Here is a 21,309-nt window from a genome sequence, read left to right on the forward strand (position 1 = left end):
AACATATTCAGCACCTCAAATACTTAACAATTTTTGCGCCAAGAACATTTGAAATGTACTCTCTTAGCAATTTTGAAATGTACAATACATTATTATCAATTATAGTCACTAGGAATGTAATAGATCTCAAAAAAATGTATTCCTCCCGTTTATCTGAAACTGTACCCTTTGACCAACATCTCCCTATTCCCCTCATTTCTCAGCCTCTGGAAACCTTCATTCTATTCTTTGCTTCTGAGTTTGATTGTTTTAGATGTCCCATATAAGTGAGATGGATCATGTAGTATTTGTCCTTCTGCACCTTGCTTATTTCATGTAACATAATGTTCTCCAGGTTCATATACACTGTTACAAATGACAGGCTTTCCTTATTTTTTTAAGGCTGAATACTATTCCATTATGTAAACACAGCATATTTTATTTATGTTACTCTGCTGATGGACACTTAGGTTGATGCTAAGATCTATATTAGCATCAGGACTGAGGTTAAACCAATCAGTACAAAATAAATGGAGCTAGGGTGCTCGTCAGAGAAAACCAAGAGGCATTGGAACAATTCAAGCTGCCTCACTTTATATGATCAGAGCTACTTAGAAGATTCATGTGTTCTAATATATAGTGCTTATTCTGGACCAGACACTATTCTAAACACTTAACTAATTTTAATGAACTTAATCCTCCTAATAGTCCTATGAGGTGGAACCATTATTTGCTCGAATTCAGGCATAACAAAACGAAAACCCAGAGAGGTTTAATGACCCGTAACCCAGCCATAATAGCAAAGTGGTGGAGTCAGGTCTTAAATTTGGGCAGTCTGGGTCTGGAGTCTCTGATCTAAACCTCTTTATCATGATGTCTCCTTCTTGCACTGTTGCATCTTTTCACTCCACCTCCACTCTGAAGTTATCAATTCAATGGAGTTTGTTGAATTTTTTAAATGAGCTATTTGAGGTAATTGACTTACGGAAAACAAAAACTTGAAAGAGCCAGTGTGATCATTGAATTCTGCATACTCACCACCACATTTGTCTCTTGTTCAGTTTCTGGCACGTAAGGGTAATGGTTATAAAACATATCGTTTCGCACCATCTTTTTCCTCATCCTGCAGGGCCCTTCTGTCATCTCCAGCATCCACTTGTCCAGGTGGGAGCCGATGGGAGGGCCCCACAGCCCCCGCTCCCGCAACAGCTCGCACTCGATCTGGCACCACTCTTCCGTCACGTACTTCAGGGCATTCTGCTGACGCTGACAGGAAAGAGTCCAGGTCGGTTTTCAAGCAAAAGCAGGAGTAACAGTAACAAGTCTACAAGTCACTGAAAATCAAGTTATTACTTGGAAACAAACACAATCCACACCATTTCAGTTAACCCTATAAAAGTAAAATTACATTCGTTTATGGTTAAAGTAAGCGGGTTTGTTGTAGAAGGTGGACTTCTTAAAGCATCAAGTAAATGACAGACATGTATAGGGTAGAGTGTGCAATATAGTGGAACAGAGAGTTGAAAGAAGTCTGTTTATTTGGCACAGGAAAGACGGTAATATTATGATGAAAATATATTGAAATGGTTAGCCCTATGTGCGCTAATAAATACATATGGTAATTTAGGGATACACCAAACTGGAAAATAGCTACCACAACATGTACGGGGGATAGTCTAGGAAATCAGATGAAGAAAAAGTGCCAACAGGTTTGATTACTGGTGAACTAGGTAAACATTTCCAAAGATTTTAGATGAAGAATATAAACATGCAGCACTAAGAGGAAACTTGACATTCATACAAAAATCAAAGAGAAACCATTTTCTCCTGGCCACTGGGATAGATTCAAACCATTTTACTTAAAAGGAAATTATGTCACAGTACAAGTTCTTCTTATCTATCAAATGACAAATATGTAAAATTTCAACAGTAGACAAGGATAAATAACTTGCCCAATGATTCATGGAATGTAAGTATACACAATTTAAATCTAAAAATAAAGATTTCTAAAATATAACTGTCAGTAAAGATTACTGAGTAAATAATTAAAAATTTACCTATCACAGTAGTACTTATATGTTCTTTGGTTGGGGAAACTAAGGATCTAGTGTGATATCCATAAAATATTAGCAGTTAACCATTCAGAAACCTTTAATAGATCCAAAATAGCTAATCTGAGAATAAAATATTTAAGATAAGCTTTTGAGTAATTATGAATTTACCAAGAGAATTTCAATAAATTTATTTTTCACTGACATAATCACCAAGCACTTGTAGGGTAGTAAAAAATAATTTCATTTAATCTTGTAACTTTTCACAATTTTAAGAGACTTCTCAGAGACTTGGATGCATGTTTTCACAATCTCCTTTTTAAAAGCCTGAAAAAGAAGGCTCATCCTTACATTTTTATTTTTATTAGGAACAAAGACATATAATGTGTCAGTAGTGAATGTCAACAGAATTCAGCTGGGCTCATTTTCAGTTGTTGCTTTTTGAAATGCAGTTTGTTGACAGAAGATTAAAATTTTCCATCCTAAAATCAGTAGCCAAAGTATCTGATGGCAAGAATAATTAAAACCATCTTCTGATGATGAATACAGTCCAGCAAGTACCTTAAAATGGGCAGAGAGATACCAGCACAGAGACCTTTTACATACAAAAAATGTAAAACAAACCATTATGATGATTATAAATCCTTACCTCCTGATATTCTTTATATTGTGTATCTACTAAGTCGCGAACAACAGCAATGTGAGTAAACATCCACTGCGAAATCTCCTAACAATGGATGGAAAAAGAGTCTTAATATTTCATGATTTCTGGAAAAAAATAGTTAATTACCCTTGAAATTAATGCTAAATAACTGGTTAAAATTCTGCCAAAAGCACCAACACAGAAAACTAAAACAAAAAATTCGGAATGAATTCCATGCTTGTGTGATGGACACAGATCTGCATGCTCTCCTACCCCCCAACCCCCTTCAAGGAAGGGCTTGCTGCCCACGTTTCTGGGCTGCTGTCGACACCCTCAGGGATGGCCTTAGCTGCAGAAGGAAGATGGGGCGCCCCACATCCAACGATCTAGGGGTGAGAAGAATCACATATTTCAGCTTAATGGAGGTCAATTCTAAGAGGGTATTCTGTCCTCAAAGCTCCACTTAGTTTGGCTGAGGCTGTCACTAGACCAGCACTGCAGCCTGACTTTTCCCTATATCCAATCCTGCTTTCTTCTCCCTTCCACAGGTATTGATTCCAAGGGCACCCCCTAATATACATTATGCACACTAAACTCCATCTCAGAGTTTGCTTCCTAGAAAACGTAACCTGATGCATGAGATGGCTGACACATACTATTTCTCTCAGACCCTTTCAGAGCTGCCACTTAGATTCTGGGATGGTGGAGGAAGTAGGACGAAGTAGTTAATGCTGGAGGCAGATGAGCTTTTAAAAAACCATCAATCATAGGTATATACAACAAGACTAAAAATTTAAAAAGGCTTGTTCGGCTATTGCCTTAAAATTTATATAATTATTAGTAATAACATTACTGAAAGTTGGGAAAATTGAGAGAAAATTATGCATAGTCTGATCATATATTAATCTCTAAATCTCATCTTATATCCAGTTATAAAATGTGTATAAGTAAATAGCACTAATAAATACTTTTATCATAAGAAAATGAGAGAAATTCCCATAGTCTGGATTACTTCTATCTTTATTCTAAAGCAAAAATACAGGAAAGTTTCATTTCCAATCAACTGCTTGTACATGTTAAGTATATTATATAAAATACTACAACTAAACCTTGAAATATAAATTTCTAATAATATCATCAATGAAACTAAAAAAGTACCTGGGTGGAAAGACTGTGTTTATTAAGACCACTTTCTTTTCGATTCCTTCTTGATCCTGTTAACTTGGAAAGACCAAAGCCACTGCTGACACGGGATAATTTGGACTGTGTGGTGGGCACTAAAGCTTCTCCTCGACTTATGCATTTCTTTTCATGGGCTATGAAAAATTAAATTAGATTATTTTATAATTTCTCCATGTATTGATGAATCTTCCTTTTAAAACTTTCATATGTGGTTATAAACTACAACGCTGTAGTTAACAAAAGCAGCACATATTACAGATGCAGACATTACATTTAGATATCACAAATTTATTTATTAGTAATCTTGTTTAAGGATGATTGCTTGCAAATTATTGTATTACCTGAACTTACAGTTGGTTGAAACTTCACAGCTCTGTAATAACATGTACATTTAACTATGAGTTTCTATATTAATAATTCATAATCACCTAATTAAAATCTTTGGTGTTGGGTATACTTCGCAACTTAGAAATGTTTTGGATTTTTAAAAGGTTATATAGCTTATACACTGTAGATTATACAATGGCACCAGAGAATCTATGGTAAAAAGCTATAATTTAATACATCAATATTACTGCAACAAAATGTATAAATATTCCCATACCAAGTAGGACAAAGAAAAATAAGTTAGGTTCTGCTATAAAGTCAGTTTTGGCACCAAATTAATGAAAAAACAGAGCTTTTTGAATTTCAAAATTATAGTTAAGGGATTGTTGACCTGTAGCCAAGACAGTGACCATACTAGAGCTGCTAGCAATGTATTACATTCTGAATGCAAAAATGCCTAATGTATAACATACCTCAGATATAAAAAAATACTCAAAGAAAAGTAAGATCTCAGTATAATCATTCTAGAATGGTTGTTATATTGATTTTCATTTCTATTGACTTTATAGTATCCTTTTGGGAATGCTGTAATCACATATTTAAAGTATACCCATATATGACAGCCAAATGTAAATCTCCTGGTCATAATATCTCTATAGGCCTTACCCAAATGATTCTGCCAGCACTTCAGGGCAGCTTCTTCAATGAGTGGCCTTGCTGTAGCTATGTCCACGTGGCCCCTTTCATTCACAGGCAGAGCTACTTTGAAAAGCTCCTCTAAGACTTGTTTCTTACTATGTATCAGTTCAGTCCAAACTCTGTTGACAGCTTTTATGAGAAGCTGACGCCCTAGTAAACAAACAAACAAACAAGCAAGCAAATGACCAAAACAAGGCATAAAGTTAGTTTTTATTTTTCTTCATGTTTATATGTAGGAATTTTGACTACAATATTTAATTGTTTAAAAAAAAAAAAGCTCATGTTGTATCTAGCCCAGTGAAAAGGTTATTTAGACAACTCAAACTGTGGCTGCCTATTTAGAAAACATTAAAAATATCTTTGTATTCATACAAAAGAACTACATTTTTATTTATAAAATTGGAAATTATATATACGTAATTATCTAACTTTTTCTAGATTAAAAACTTATCGCCCATTTAAAAGTAATTTTTAGATCTGAATGTTTAAGGTGAGTTCAAAACTAAGTTAGTATTCTTGAATATTTTGCACAAGAAAAGAAATATTTTGAGAAGACTTTTACTATGAAATTCATTCTTACTTTGGATTCCTTGTTTGTATGCCTGACACCTCCTCCAGACCAATCAGCCCTCAGCAATCACCGGAGGGCCTGTGATAACAAACTCTGCTAGTCCCTCACCCCAGGGTTTCTGATTCAGTAGGTCAGAGTAGGGCAACAGAATCTGCTTTTCTACTAAGTTCCCAAATGATATTGATGTTGCTATTGTGAAGACCTTGCTATGAGAACCAATGCCAGTTCCTCAGGGGGTGAAAATAATAACCACATCTTTGGTGTTTAGGATTCAAAACATTTTGGTGAAAGAACAGAGAATAAATTCATGTTTAAATGAAGGAATGAAATTAAAACGAGTGCTGGGCTTCCTGACAATGAAACCATATGTAAAACTATTGCACAGTATTTCTGGGGAGAAAAACACTACCAGAGTGATTTCTCTTTATCACTAAACATGTGAAAGTAAGAAATCAATCCATACAAGGACTTCAATATGCAATGCTTACAGGATCAGTGGGAAAACCAGATTGAAAAAAAAGAGAGGGGCTGGGCACAGTGGGCTCACATCTGTAATCCCAGCACTTTGGGAGGTCGAGGCTGGTGGATCACTTGAGGTCAGGAGGTTGAGACCAGTCTGGCCAACACGGTGAAACCCTGTCTCTACTAAAATACAAAAACAATTAGCCAGGCATGGTGATACCTGCCTGCAGTCCCAGTAACTCAGGAGGCTGAGACATGAGAATCACTTGAACCCAAAAGGTAAAGGTTGTAGTGAGCTGAAATTGTGCCACTGCACTCCAGCCTGGGCGACTGAGCAAGATTCTGTTTTTTGTTGTTTTTTTTTTAAAAAGAGAGAGAGAGAGTATAAAGAAGAATAAAAAATAGCACTATTGATAACCTGTCTCAAGCAATATTTGCCTACTCTGATGTGATATGCCTAGCATTACCACTGGGCAGTTCTCTTTATAGTTAATTCCAAGGTAGTATTTGAACTTAAGCAAATGTAAATATTAATACCACCACCAAATCTCACAGTGTTACTAAGAAATGATGAGCTTAGCAACATTACTGGTTCATGCTTTACTCTTATTGGCATGAGGGGACTCTTTGTCTATGTATAGGTTGCTCTACTGGGAGAGTTGCTATCAATGCTGGCAGTTTCTGCAGCCAATTTGTTGGTTATGTCTTAAAAACTGGAGATAAAACAACTTCAACAATTTAAAAACAATTTAAAAACATCCCAAGTTGAGGCAATTACCTTCACTAATATCTTGGCTGTAACTACCATCTGGTTCAATGTCAGAGGGGATCATAATGTGCCATGTGGTCATGCGGGCTTCTGCTTCCAGTCCAAATCCATCCACGTTGCTGAAAAATTCCAGTCAGTTTAAACTTTATGAAGGAAATGATCAGCTGCAGACTACAGTAACTAAGAATTACTCTATTTCCATTACCAGCAGACACTGAATGTCTACTCAGCAGATGCACAGAATAGAGCTCTAGTTTGCCAGGAAGATGCCATTTTTAAGAGGTGATCAAATAAATCCACTTGACTAAATGTAATTAGACTAATCTATAGCATCAAGATTATTACCTTAATATTTAATATGCCTTTTGATTATTGTGAACATTTTAACCTAACAATTACAAAATGTTCATTCAACTAACATTTTTCTAATATGCCTGTGTCCTCTCTCCAGTCTTATATCTCACTACTCTGCTCCTGTAGTGAAATAGTTGCAGTTCTCCTAAGGTGCCACTCTTTCTTCCCTCTGGGCATTCATACAGACTGTTCTTTCTTCCAGTAGCAGTTGTCTCCATTCTCTTGTCCTCCCCAACCAGGTCTCAAGCTGCAGCTCAGCAGGTATTTCTTTCAGGTTAGGGGCCCCTCTTATGTGCCTCCAAAGCACTGGGTTGTTCCTAGCAGATCACTCAATACAGCTGACTGGTCTTGCTTAGCTGTTTCCCCTCAAGAAGGCTGCCACAGGGTCTATCTTACTCACATTTTGTACCACCCCCTAATTCAAGGCTTGGCCCCGGGAGACTCTAACGAAATATCTGTCAAAGCAATCAACTGGAAAATACTAATTTTACTCATTTAACACATAACACTGCATTGAGCTTTACTTTTTACTTCTCTTAGACTTCAATGGTATGTATTTTGTTTGCTTTAAAAGCAAACTGCCTTACATAAGTGACATATGGTGATAATGGGAAATTTTACAGGTGTAGAAAACTAAGTTAAAGGAAAAACGATACCCATTATTTCACTGCAAAAATGCAACACTTGCCCTTTACCTTTTTGCATAAAGGTTTAAATAAAACAGAATAAGGGTAAAAGAAAGGTTACTATCAAAAAAATGAAGAATTTTGTTGGAATAACATCAAAGCCAAATTTAACATGGCAAACTGAACCTAAAGGATTTACCTTCCAACATGTAGATTGATCAAGCAGTGGGCCAGACAGCTAATAAATTCTTGGTCATGGTTCCCAGGTCCTAGGATCAAGTTTCTGTTTACAGTGAGGACCCTGAGTGAATCAAGCAGAGCTACTTGCTGAGGAACAGTTTTGTGTGCCCGTGAGAACTGGTACAAGATGGTCCTATTGAGGCAGTGATACACTGCATCCAGTGACAATCCCTGTGATCTTCTCTTTGACTAAAGACACGGAAGATATGTTTTTAGTACAATAGACAAAAATAAAACACCTGTTAATCATTCACACCTGAACTTTTATTAGGTCTATTAAATACCAGATGCCATGCTAAGTATGAAGGTGCTAAGTTAAAAGATACAAAGCTCTTGCTATTATGGATTTCGGAACCCATGAGTCACATCAATACCACTTAATGAATGATATGATGGCTACATTAAAAAAAAAGAGCTCCCAAGGAGGGGAGCCACTAACGCTGCTGTGGGCAGAGCAATCTCCCTGAGAACACGAGGATGTGACATCTAGGGGAGTCTCCTCACAAATATATTTTGTTAGGATAAATGATCACTATTCAAAAGTACTGAAAAAATTAAGATGTTACTAAAATCATTTTTTTTGACATTCTAATTTCATCCCCTCGTTTGAGAATTTTTCTCTTTGGCTTAAATACAAATATATCCCTTTAAAAAGACTTAGGTGACATGAGAGAGCCTATGCATCTGTGTACCATATGCTAATAAAACATGTAATAATTATTTCCTACTTTCTACATTAAGTATTATATAAGATTAATCAATTGTGCCAAACCAGGCCAAACCCTTAATTAAAAGTACTGTGAACATGCACAAAAACTAACTTCAAGAGAATATAAACTACAAGGAACTTTGTAAAGATTCAACTGGTAAGAGAATATTCTTTTAATATCAACTCTTCATGCTGTGTAAACCTTTACACATGGATGTAGTATACAGTACAAACCTACCAAACCGTATTAAGGTATTTAAATCTATCGGGGTAGCAAAGAATAACACCTAGGCAACTTTACAAGGGACACACTGGCACCAGGCAATTGGTAATGGGGAGGGGTTCAAAGTCTTTATGTCTATTCAGTTTTTTTTTTTTTTTTGAGACAGAGTCTCGCTCTGTCACACAGGCTGGAGTGCAGTACTGTGATCTTGGCTCACTGCAACCTCCGCCTCCCAGGTTCAAGTGATTCACCTGCCTCTGCTTCCCAAATAGCTGGAATTACAGGTACACACCAACATGCCTGGCAAATTTTTGTATTTTCGGTAGAGACAAGGTCTCACCATGTTGGCCAGGCTGGTCTCCGACTCCTGACCTCAAGTGATCCGCCCGCCTTGGCCTTCTAAAGTGCTGATACTACGGGTGTGAGCCACTGTGCCTGGCCTGTCCCCATTCACTTTTAATAAGCTTAGCTTTTTATTAAATGTTAACATTCATTATCTTATTAGTTACACTTCATTTCAACAATTTTGACACCATAGGCAAAGTTTTCAATAGGAAAACATGTACTCTACAACTGATAGTGACAATGGATTACCTGTGCAATTAGTTGAATTATAAAATCTATAAGAAGTTTAGATTCTTTGTTGAACATGCCTTGCCAAAGCTTGTCCACCACACGCTGTGTGAAATAAAACACATTGTTCACCAATACCTGGTAGCTTCCTCCACTGGTAATAGGCAGAGATGCGTCTTCCCCTAAATTCCAGTAGGAAAAAAATGTCTAAGAAAATTGATATCTAGCAACACAAGATCAGATCCTCAAAAAAATAAGGCTAAGGAAAAATAAGTGTATCCACAACATGTAGAAATATGACTACTAGCTTTTATGTACTACTTGAAGAAAATGACGTTCAATGGTCAGAAATCAGGATGAATAATTTCAGCAGGGTAAAGTGTTATGGATTGAAACTACCTGTGGAGTCTCCTATTGCCTAAAGAGAGTCTGTGATAAACAAGCAGTTCCGCAACATAAACTGTCAGTCACAGGTGTTCTCCATTTGAGAGAAAAAGGGCCAGTTTATTAGCTCTTAATTGATTTTGTGTAAGTAATAAAGGGTAAAACTGTAAAACAAAACTGTTTTAGAGTATAGCTCTAATAGCAGTGAAGTAACACAGACAGAAAAGAGCTTCAGGAAAATTGTGAAAAATAAAGTATAATCAATGTTGAGGGGTTTGTTTAGCCCCTCCATCATTACCATTGGCTCTCTCTCTTTCTAAAGCTATCTGAGTGTTTTCAGTGTGTTTGCATATACATATTGCTTTCAGACTAATCCTCTTAGCTCCTCCTCCTAACCAGAATGCTTCCTCTAAGCCAGGGGTCCCCAACTCCCAGGACATGGACCAGACCACACAGCAGAAGGTGTGAGGCGGGTGTGCAAGCATTACCACTGGAGCTCCTTCTGTCAGATCAGCCGCGCCATTAGATTCTCATAGGAGGGCAAGCCCTGTTATGAACCGTGCATGCAAGGGATCCAGGGTTGCACAATCCTTCCGATAATCAAATGATAAATGTAATACTTGAATCATCACAAAACCATAATCCGCCCCCGCTCCCGTCTGTGTAAAAACTGTCTTCCACGAAACTAGTCCCCAGTGCCAAAAAGTTTGGGGACCACTGCTTTAAGCCCTTCCTCCACAGAAATTCTGGAGGTTCGATTTTTATATTCTCACCTAATGCTAATAATAATTTTTATTATTCTCACCTAATGCCACAGAATTTGATTTTTATTATTCTCACCTAATGCTAAATTGCCCCATTAATCAAAATTATTTATGTTGTGTCTTTGTGTAGTATGACTGCTCTAAACTGATAAGAATAAGTACAAAACTGTGACTTGACTTTGAGAGTGCATAGTTGCATGTTAAGACAATACTAAAGATTTCCTGGCAAATTTACTTCGGGAAAAAAATTGTAATTTAATAGCACAGAGGTTATATGATTAGTATTATTGCTAGGAACTCAAAAGTAGCATATATAGTATACTAACCCATTATGTTTCCTTCTCTTATAATTCTACTTTGTTTTATACAAAAATGTTGGCTTCACTGTACATGTATTAAGTTTTATATTTTTATTGTAACTAGATATAGACATACAGAAAAAACACATTTCAGTGTGTTTTGACTCTATGTCCTGGAAGCCATACTAAAAAGATAACATACATATACCTATGACCCAGCAATTCCACTCCTAGGTATATACTCAATAGATATGTGTAAGTATTATACACATATGTGGTCTATATGAACATGAATGTTTATAGCAGCTGTTAAAATTATCTCAAGGTGAAAACTTTCATGTGTCTGTCAAGAGTAAAATGATGAATTGATATAATCACATGATGAAATACAATATATTAATGAAAACAATGGACTCCTGCTACATGCAACAAGATAAATCTCACAAATATAATGTTGAGTATGAGAAGCCAGACAAAAAAGGAAAGAGAAAAGCTGATGTTAAAAAGTAGTTTTACTTGGGGCTTAGAGAGGAAAGTGATTATAGGTATTTTTATAAAATAAAAACACAGAATTACCTAATAACACATCAGCTGCAAGCAAATGGTCCATCACACTATCCAAAATGTAAGTTTGAAATTCTTTTTGCTGAGTTCTTGTAGACCTTTCAGGGGAAGCCTAATCAAGAAAATTTAGGATTAGAAACAGAATCAACAACAAAAAAAATATGAGCTCAATCATATTTACATTACCTAATGTATTAAAAAGATTAAAAAATCCTAGTGATAAAATTTTTAAAATGCCATGAGAGATGGTATACATGCTTATGGACTTTCACATATTTTCTAACAACAGAATTTAAAAAAATGTAAAGTAAAGGTGAAACATCATCTTCTTTTGAATCAATTTCTTAAAACATAGTATTCTAAACATTATATTTATTACATGGTTACAGGTTATATTATATAACATATAATACACAAACAATATATATAGTATTGTTATATAAAAACTGTTATAACAGTTTATAACAATATAAACTTTAGCAATATAATAAACATTTGACTGTTATCACACCTCACTTCCAAAAGAGATATGGCAGTTTATAATGAAATACAGATAAAATAAATAACAAATGAATTATAAAGCCATTAAAATAAAAAACCCCAAGAATCTAGTAATCAAGAGGGCATGTCAATAGGGAGGGGAAATACATTTGCAACAAAAAAATAATTAAGCACAAATTTAGCCCTGAGCTTCATAGGTGTCAAGAAAACAATGGTTTACAAAGCTTTCTATTGTCTATAAAAAGAAACACATAGTGTCACAAGTGCCTACAGTCCCAGCTACTACGGAGGCTGGGGTGGGAGGATTGCCTGAGTTTGAGTCAAGCCTGTGCAATATAGCAAGACGCTTTTACGAAAAAAAGTAAGAAGGAAAGAAAAACACAATAGATGGTCAGCAAAGACAAATGTTTTCCTAAAATTGTTCTGAAAGGAATGTTCTCTGTGGGTTTTTGTCAGGAGGACAGTGAACAACTCTATATAGGTGGTATCTTTGCTAAGTTTTACAATGTACAAAGACGATTCTGAAAATTATCTTATGTTAAAGTGTCGAGCACAAAGTTAAACTGTAGACTACTGACAACAATTCTACTTGTAATTAGGGTATGACAATCCAGGTGCATAACTTTCCAGTATCTGATCCGGTGAGCAGCAAGGAACTGGCAACAGTGGGATGAGATGTAGGAAAGAGGCTTTTGTCACCCTCAAATGCCAGTAGTTTCAGCCAAGTTTTTGATAGGAGTTGGATATTAAACAACTCAATAAATGTCATAACATCCTTTCTTAAAAACAGACCTGTATGTTTTAGATTCAGGCACAGTATTGAGGTTTTGCACAAGAGATCTGGTACTATATTTATGACCATGTTACAAAGGTGGGTTTTTAGAATGCTGTTCTACTTTCCCTTCTATTCTGATTTTCAAGGTGGTCCTGTTAAATGTTTTAAGAAAGTAGCTAGAATAAAAGTTCTATATTGAGAACAAGAACACTAACCTAAGTTCTCAAAAGCCAACCGCTAAACTAAAATTGTAAGGAAAATTGCTCCTTCTTCTGCATAAGACTACTTATTTTGTTTTAAAATGACAAAATATGGGTCTAGTAACAATTAAAAGAAGACTAGTGCTTAGGAGTTTGGTTTGTCATTAAACTAATTTGGGAAAAAGTGAAGAACATCTCACGTTGTTTTTAATCTTGATAAATTTTCCTGTGTAGTTAACAGATTAACACAATAGCAAGCAGGAGACTTGTGACCAAGGCCTGCCTAGTCCTTTCAAGCTGATACTACAGTGAGTGTCTTATCCCTATAAACTGAAGAGGATGTGAAGACTTTTAAGTGATTAACAGCAGATCGACAGTTACAGGAGGGTTTCCTTATAATTACATCAGAGACCATTTTATCCAATAGCTTGAGTTATCATAATTTGCTAAGGAATAAAGCTCTCCAGTCACAGAAGGACATAAACATTTTGAAAAAAATGGTACTCCTGGCTGGGCATGGAGGCTAATGCCTATAATCCCAGTACTTTGGGAGGCTAAGGTGGGTGGATCACTTGAGCCCAGGAGTTCAAGATCAGCCTGGGGACAATGGTAAAACCCTGTCTCTATCAAAGAAAAAAAAAAAAAAAAAAAAGTCTGGCACGGTGGTGTGTGCCGGTAGTCACAGCTACTTGGGAGGCTGAGATGGGAGGATTGATTGAGCTCAGCAGGTCAAGGATGCAGTGAGCCATGACTGTGCCACTGTATTCCAGACTATGCAATAGAGCAAGATCCTGTCTCAAAAAAAGAAAGTTACTCTTTCAGGCTCATAATCAACTCAAGGTGGTTAATGAGATAAGTAGTAATGAGTAGGGCTTATCAAATCTTAACTAGAAAAGTTTTGAAGTCTGTAAAACAAAGGGACTACTAAACATACAGAAGTGAATGTAATTTATTTTTATTAAAATAATATTCTTTCTTATTCCAGAAGGATTTAAGACTGGCTTACTCATCAACAGGCATTTAATCTTCTGATTTGTCTCAATAAAACTGTTACACGCATGATGAGGACCCAGAATTTACACTTGTGACTGGTCCTAGTGGCCTAGTTTGATGTTCTTGCTGAGGTGTATAGCAGTCTAACTTTTCAAGGACTTAACATTTTATGAAAGCATGCATTGTTGTCTCTGAGATGTTCTTTTCCTTTTTAAACAATTCACTGGACTACTGTTTTGTGCCAGACATAGGGCTTATATATATACATTATCTCATATAGTCAGGAAAATACCCTTGAAAAAGATACTAACGATTTTAGAAATAAGTTAACTGAGGCTTCGAGAGAGTAAGTCACTTGGTCAAGTCACATCTAGGATTCAATTCTCAGTTTTTGTCAAGCCAAAGCCCATGGCTTCACCAGTTACATCATACTCTCCCCACTCTACTAAAATCACCTTATGAAAGTTAAAAGCACTAGAGCAAATCTGCAGAGTGTGGGCTACAATCTGTTCATCACTCTTTTAGATAAGACTGGTTGGCCCACCAGACAACCAGAATGAAGGCAGCCAGTCAACATACCCATCTTTAAACAGTCTCCTTTTCGAGGCCTTGGGGACACTCCCCAGAATCTTTGTGTCCCACACACAGGCCAGACAGCCTGTACACGTCTGCTGCCCATGGGTAAACAGCACAGTCGCTATGGAAGGCAGGCCTTTGGAATTCTGTCCTGTTTCTGTAATGGGCTGGAAGCCTTTAAAGATAGGATTTTGAGTCTCCTGATTCTGACTGTAGTCTGCCTGTTGACTGATTTTTCCTCTTTGAGTTATCCTGTGGTGCTCTCTTTGCCCACTTGACCATTGTTTTTTGCTGGTGTCCCCGTAGTTCCTCAGGGTGGGTTTCACTCTGATGTATGACAAAAGGGAACTCTTGCAGAAGACGGTTGGAATAGAGTCCAGTGAACTCCTCAGACCACAGTAAGGTGCTTATGGTGTCAGAAAGGTGTTGGCCTTATCCCCTCCCAAATCTCATCTTGAATTGTAGCTCCCATAATCCCCACAAGTCACGGGAGGGACACAGTGGAAGGTAATTAAATCATGGGGGTGGTTACTCTCAGGCTGTTCTTGTGATACTGAGTGAGTTCTCATGAGACCTGATGGTTTTATAAGGGGGTATCCCACACTTCACTCTGCACTTCTCCTTGCTGCCACAATGTGAAGATGGACGTGTTTGCTTCCCCTTCTGCCATAATTGTAAGTTTCCTGAGGCCTCCCCAGCCTTGCTGAATTATGAGTCAACTAAATCTCTTTCCTTTAAAAATTACCCAGTCTCAGGTATGTCTTTATTAGCAGTATGAGGTTGGACTAACACACACTGCAAGTCAGCACCCTCTCGGTTTCATTATCTTTACCTCCAGATATACACAAATCTGTTTGAGCTGTTCACATGCACTTTCTTCCTACTGCCACAGTATTTATTTGCAGCAAATTCATTTGGCTCTCCAGGAGAAGGCTAGTGGTGACAGCAGAGGTTATTGATAAACAGGAGCTAGAGAAAGAGTCTCTAGGCACCCCTACAGAAGACAACAAAGGCCACTTAGTCAATTTTTTGAGTATGTTTAAGTGTCGGGCACTGTGTTATGAGTATTAAATCTTATTTAGTTTTCACAATAATTCTCAGAGAGAGGTTCCACTTTTATATCATTTTACAGATATGTAAATTGTATAGATGTGAAGATAATTGAACTTGGTCAAGGTCACACAGCTATATCCAGCACACATGTAATTCCTCAAAATACTTTTTGCTGGGTGATGTACATATATTTAACCCTCACAGTAATCTTGTAAGAGAGATGGCAAATAATATCATTCTCTAGAGAATGAATTTAGCTTGGGAAGATGAACATGCTTATACAATAAACAACAGGGCCAGAATTTAAACCCAGGCACTTCTTACTCTCAAACTCATGCTCTAGCTTTCTGCCACAGCACACCACTTCCCTTGTATTTGGCCTCAGTCAAACTAAAGCCAGTCTCTATGAATGGGAACCTCCTATTTGTATGCTAATGAATTTTACTGCTAACGAAGATAATTTTACATGTTCTTTTGTAGATATAATCAAGTAAGTGATACTTTTATAATGAAATTCTAACACTCATAAGACTGAACATGCTCTGGTTCACGTTTACTGGACTCAGATATTCAAGCCCCTTCCTTCACAAAGGTAAATGGTAAATATATAAGATAATTCTCTCTCTCTCTCTTCTTTTTTTTTTCTTTTTGAGACAGGGTCTCACTCTGACACCTAGGCTGGAATGCATTGGAATGCAGTAGTGTAATCATGGCTCACTGCAACTTTGAACTCCTGGGCTCCAGCGATCCTTCCACCTTAGCCTCCAGTAGGTAGGATATAGGCACGCACCACAACACTGGCTATGGCTAATTTTTTTGTAAAGATGGGATTTCACCTGTTGCCCAGGTTGGTCTTGAACTCCTGGCCTTAAGAAATCTTCCTGCTTTGACCTCCGAAAGAAAGGGTTGGGATTACAGGCATGAGCCACCATGCTCAACCTAATTTTCTTCTTGAATCTCTTCATGGATAAAGACTTCATAATCATAATTTTCAAAATCATAGGTTTATAATTTATCGTTACACCATTGGAAGACACAGAATGTTAATATTTCATTAATATAAAATTTTTTTGTATATGTATTCTGCATATGTATATTAAAGATCCTCAAAATATTTAAAAGCAAATTTCTATGTTTTTTATTAGATGGTCTCCTATCTTCCTGTTTGGGAATTTCCAGGGATGAATAGTTAAATGATTCAAAAATATAGTAAGCCTTACTTAATGTCATTGACAGGTTCCTGGCAACTGCAACTTTAAGTGAAACAATGTACAGCAGGTCTTCAAATAACATCGTTTCCTTCAACATAGTTTTATTATAAGGTTGATGAGGAAAAATATTTAGTTTTGTTACACATCATTTTGCTTAAAGTTGCAGCTACCACGAACCTATCAGTGACATTAAGTGAGGACTTACTGTACTGACAGAATATACCAAGTCTCTGTGCTAACTGTTGTGAGAGACGAAGGAACACATGAAAGTTGGTCTCTAAGCAGTTTATAATCTATCTGGAAACTTCAATCCTGACACCCCCTGCTCTTCCCTGAACTATAATCCTACTCCCTAGTATAATGAAGCACTATTCTACTGTAGGGCAAATTCATGCCCACAACAAAGAGAACCTTACTTCAAGGTTAATACATGTTATTATATATCAAATTTTTCCTACTAAAAAAATATAGAAAACAAAAATAAAGGGCAATTATACAATTTATATATGGTTAATTAATTAGCTATTCAGGTTCCAGAAGCTTGAAAATGCTATCACTGGATATTTCCAGTCATTCCATATCTTTCATGTGTGTATTTTCCTTTTTTGATCAGTTATGCTTTCTTGCACACTTTTCTTCTGACCTTTATCCTATTATTTTCTGATAAACTATTTCACTTTTTCACAAAATGCTTCAAATTTTTACCATATACAGTGAGATACTGGTCATCTCTCTTCTTAGAGCTTTTTAAAGTTTCCAAAGGGGAGAAGTTCCACTGGGCCTGCTTTTTTTCTACCACATGCATTAGTGAGGAAACCAATTATTCTCCTGCCATTATTAAACATTGTCATCCTGGTTAAATGCTTAGCATAACTGGTACCCTAATTACACTAGTGATTTTTTAAAAATTGACCAAATTGAGATATTTTCACATGGATAAGATAAACATGTGGTTTTCAGGTTGCTATTTATAAGTTAACTGTATTAGCCACTAGAGGGCGCACAAAAAAAACTCAGGTTCAGCAGTCAAACGGCTGAGAGACAGTGGAAGTTCCTCAGAGAGAAAAGCAGTCTTCTCCACAGATCTACTTTTTCACAAAACACGTTATTTTTAAAGCCCCTGGCATGGGCTGTTTGACCTTATTTACATGAATTGGTCAAAAGAACATTAATGTATATGCAACTAATTATACGGTATTAAATTATCTCTCTGTGATATCTTCAGGCTTTTCTAGGTAAACATTTTTAAATACTTTTCTGGGATAGCTAATTTCTAGAGCCAGCAATGAGGTCACTTAAAGGCTTAGAGCCACTCTCATTTTCTGATGTATCAGTTGATTCATATCAATTGCCAGGAGAATGGGCAGGCAGGCAACCTAGAAGTTTGCTGCCTTGGGGAATTTAACAAGTGCATCCTGGGCACCTATTCTGTACAATACACCATGTCTTAAGCTGCACAGGACACTGACAACAGTAACACCTGGCAATGACAGGTAAGATAAATTGATGTAGGAAGTTATAAGGTAAGAAGATAATGGCACTAGGCACTGTTAATGTCCAGGGAAGGGATTGGCACACTATGGCCTGTGGGCCAAATACAGCCTGTGCTGTTTCTATAGATAAAGTTTTATCAGAACGCTGCCATGCTCATTCCCTTACTTACTGTCCATGGCTGCTTTCTAGCTACAACAACATAGCTGAATAGTTGTGACAGAGACTGTATGGCTCACAAGCTTAAAATATTTACTATTTGGCGCTTTACAGAAGAAGTCTGCCAGCTTCTAGAGAAAGGATGATAAAGGACTGAATTAGAGACATCCTTGAGGGAAGGAAAAGAAGAACAAATTGATAGGGTCTAAAGCATATGTGGGATTAACAACTTTGCACAGCCTATAACATGTTCTGCCTACACATAAACAAGAGGAATTAGAAATCTTTGGCATAGAACTTGCTTGGTTACTAATGTTCTAATTTAAAAAATAATGCAAAAGAGATATAAATGCATTTCTTTACCTCCAACAAAAGATCAATTAGTGGAGTTTGCTTGCTGGCAGGGGTGAGACAGAGGTTGTCTATGATTAAGACCCGCATGAAGTCAAAAACGAACTTTTTAGCCGGGTGATTGGTCAGATATGTCTTGGTGCCCACATTGCAGTACTCTGATTGGCTCCTGTTCATCCCTGTGTCTGCTGCAAACGCTTTAAACTCTTCTGCTGGAGATCCAACTTCATCATCAAGGTCAGTCACCTAGTAAAATCAAGTGGAACGATACAGTAATCACATTAGACTCTGACATTTCTACTTCTGTGTTTCCTAAAAATAAAACTGTAGCAGCAGCATTTTCCACCTATTAAGCTGTTCAGCACATTATTTCACTCTGCTTTACTCGACCCTTCCTTTCAAGGTAGTAATCTGGCACCATATGTCATGGTTATGCAACATATGGTGTTTCTGACTGACCACTAACAACATACCACCTTCATGTTGAATTATATGTCTACTGTGGCTAACTGCACTTAAAATATATGGAATAAAATGAGGATAACTCTGTTTCCATATTTGAACTCTATCCCTACTGTGAAGTCAAATGTCACAGAATTTCAGATAAAAATCTGGCATAATGGTAGCATGTAAGGGCTGATCCATTTTTTATAGGTTAAAAAAAAAAAAAATTTAAAAAAACCAACAATACTAGTACCAATTTTGAACCAAGTGACAGAGAGAGAGAGACTAGCAAAGAAATTATAAGACGCTGATGGCCAGATGCAGTGGCTCACGCCTGTAATCCCAGTACTTTGGGAGGCCGATGCGGGCGGATCACCTGAGATCAGGAGTTCCAGACTAGCCTGGCCAACATGGCGAAACTCCATCTCTATTAAAAACACAGAAAAACTGGCCAGGCATAGTGGTCCATGCCTGTAATCTCAGCTACTCAGGAGGCTGAGGCAGGAGAATCGCTTGAATTTGGGACGCAGAGGTTGCAGTGAGCCGAGATCATGCCACCACTGCACTCCAGTAGGGATGATAAGAGTGAAACCCTGTCTCAAAAAAAAAAAAAAAAAAAAAAAAAAGATGCTGACAACGAAAAGACATTGATAATTATTCCAGGTCTTTTTTTTTTTTTTTTAACCAAAACTAAGGATTCTTAAACATTATAAACAAGCCAGGGTATTAAGGTCATGTGTCATATTTGCCCTTCTCCTAAAAATCCCCACCATTTTGAAATAAGTACTGTACCTTTATACATGGAGAAAAATTAGTATAAAGAAGGTCATCTACCCCAGGTTCTAGAGTACATGGTGGAAATAAGAAGAAAAATCATGAAATTTTGAAGTACTGTGGAGGAATAACTATCTTTTGGGTGTGTTTTATCTATTTATTTTTAAGCCTGTTTTATGTTTACAGTTTATTAGCTAATCAACATTAACGTGCAAAAGTGGTAAGTACAAGCCTCTGCAATATGGTTTTGTGTAAATTACAGTAGTTTATTTGTTTTGAAGTCATCAGTATTTATGTCAACTGAACTATTAGTTACTGTAATGAACAGTATTTAGACTCTAAGTTACGAAACTATCCATCAAGGCCTCTGCAAAAATGTGGTTCAGTGAATTTCCACGTGAATATATTTTCAAAGCAGGAAACAAGGCAGCATATGAAGATATGATATTGTACATGCTAACACAATTTTTGGGCTTATTTTAAAGGACAAAAGAGTATCTATACATACTATATGTGATTATATCTAGTAGTTTTTTAGTTAGTACAAAATAAGCAAAATAAAAGTTTAATGAAAAAAGAAAAGTCAGGCGGAAGGACCAACACTTGCTTTCAACCCTATAATTTATTTGTAAAAGTTAAATCCAGCAAATATCTACTTCCTAAAATAAAAAATAAATAAATTTGGTTGGACTAGAGTTATCTTAATGGAAAAGAACATTTTATAACTACACAGCTGGCATCATGTAAAATAAGAAATGAATCAACTACTTGAAAAGGGAAGTTACTAACAAGGGACTTACAAGAATATGGTGAATGAGAAAAGGAAGTAGAGTTCACTGTGATTTTAGGAGAAAGCAGAAGGAAACTGCGGGGAGCTGGGGACACCAGACAATAATGCAAGAGGTGATGTATAAAGTTATGAAACTATAACTTGTTCAGAAGCTTAAAAGATTGTCAAAAAAAATCTGCTAACCATTGAAACAGACTAATTCCAGTTCTGACATTTTCCTCCCCCTTTCCTACCATCTCTGAGTAAGGGCGAATATTGAAGGGGAAGACCGTGGCTGCTAATGCACACAGGAAGTCAGGGCTCATCCACATGGAGGCAAGGTCTGGGACATTGTGATACAAATATCTGAAGAACTGCATCAGGGTCACAGGATATTCTCGGAGCCAAGATCCCTCTTCTTCTGATTGCCAAGGCTGTTATGGGGACATGAGAGGAAACACTATGTTAGAGTAATTAACACTGCTATAAATTATTTTAAAAATCCACTACTCAGTATTCTTATGAAACTGGATATATTGATGGTACAGAACTCTGTAAACCACACATATGAGCAAACACACATGCAAAGAAAT

At 36.7% G+C, this 21,309-nt stretch overlaps 1 protein-coding gene across 11 annotated transcripts in view; it reads right to left on the reverse strand.

The window, feature by feature from the left end:
- The window catches only part of WDFY3 (WD repeat and FYVE domain containing 3), a 308,566-nt gene that overhangs the window by 66,363 nt on the left and 220,894 nt on the right, over window positions 1-21,309 (reverse strand). For all 11 annotated transcript variants that reach the window (XM_073017468.1, XM_007999124.3, XM_007999126.3 and 8 more), the window contains 10 exons: window positions 20,971-21,150; window positions 18,742-18,975; window positions 11,432-11,531; window positions 9,430-9,590; window positions 7,863-8,092; window positions 6,693-6,802; window positions 4,849-5,031; window positions 3,832-3,989; window positions 2,680-2,757; window positions 1,018-1,245 (listed from right to left, as the gene is read on the reverse strand). In XM_073017468.1, the coding sequence (XP_072873569.1) occupies window positions 1,018-1,245; window positions 2,680-2,757; window positions 3,832-3,989; window positions 4,849-5,031; window positions 6,693-6,802; window positions 7,863-8,092; window positions 9,430-9,590; window positions 11,432-11,531; window positions 18,742-18,975; window positions 20,971-21,150 (1,662 nt within the window). The remainder of the gene's footprint in view (window positions 1-1,017; window positions 1,246-2,679; window positions 2,758-3,831; window positions 3,990-4,848; window positions 5,032-6,692; window positions 6,803-7,862; window positions 8,093-9,429; window positions 9,591-11,431; window positions 11,532-18,741; window positions 18,976-20,970; window positions 21,151-21,309) is intronic.

The sequence above is a fragment of the Chlorocebus sabaeus genome, chromosome 7 (genome assembly GCF_047675955.1).
Source record: "Chlorocebus sabaeus isolate Y175 chromosome 7, mChlSab1.0.hap1, whole genome shotgun sequence".
Classification (NCBI taxonomy): domain Eukaryota; kingdom Metazoa; phylum Chordata; class Mammalia; order Primates; family Cercopithecidae; genus Chlorocebus; species Chlorocebus sabaeus.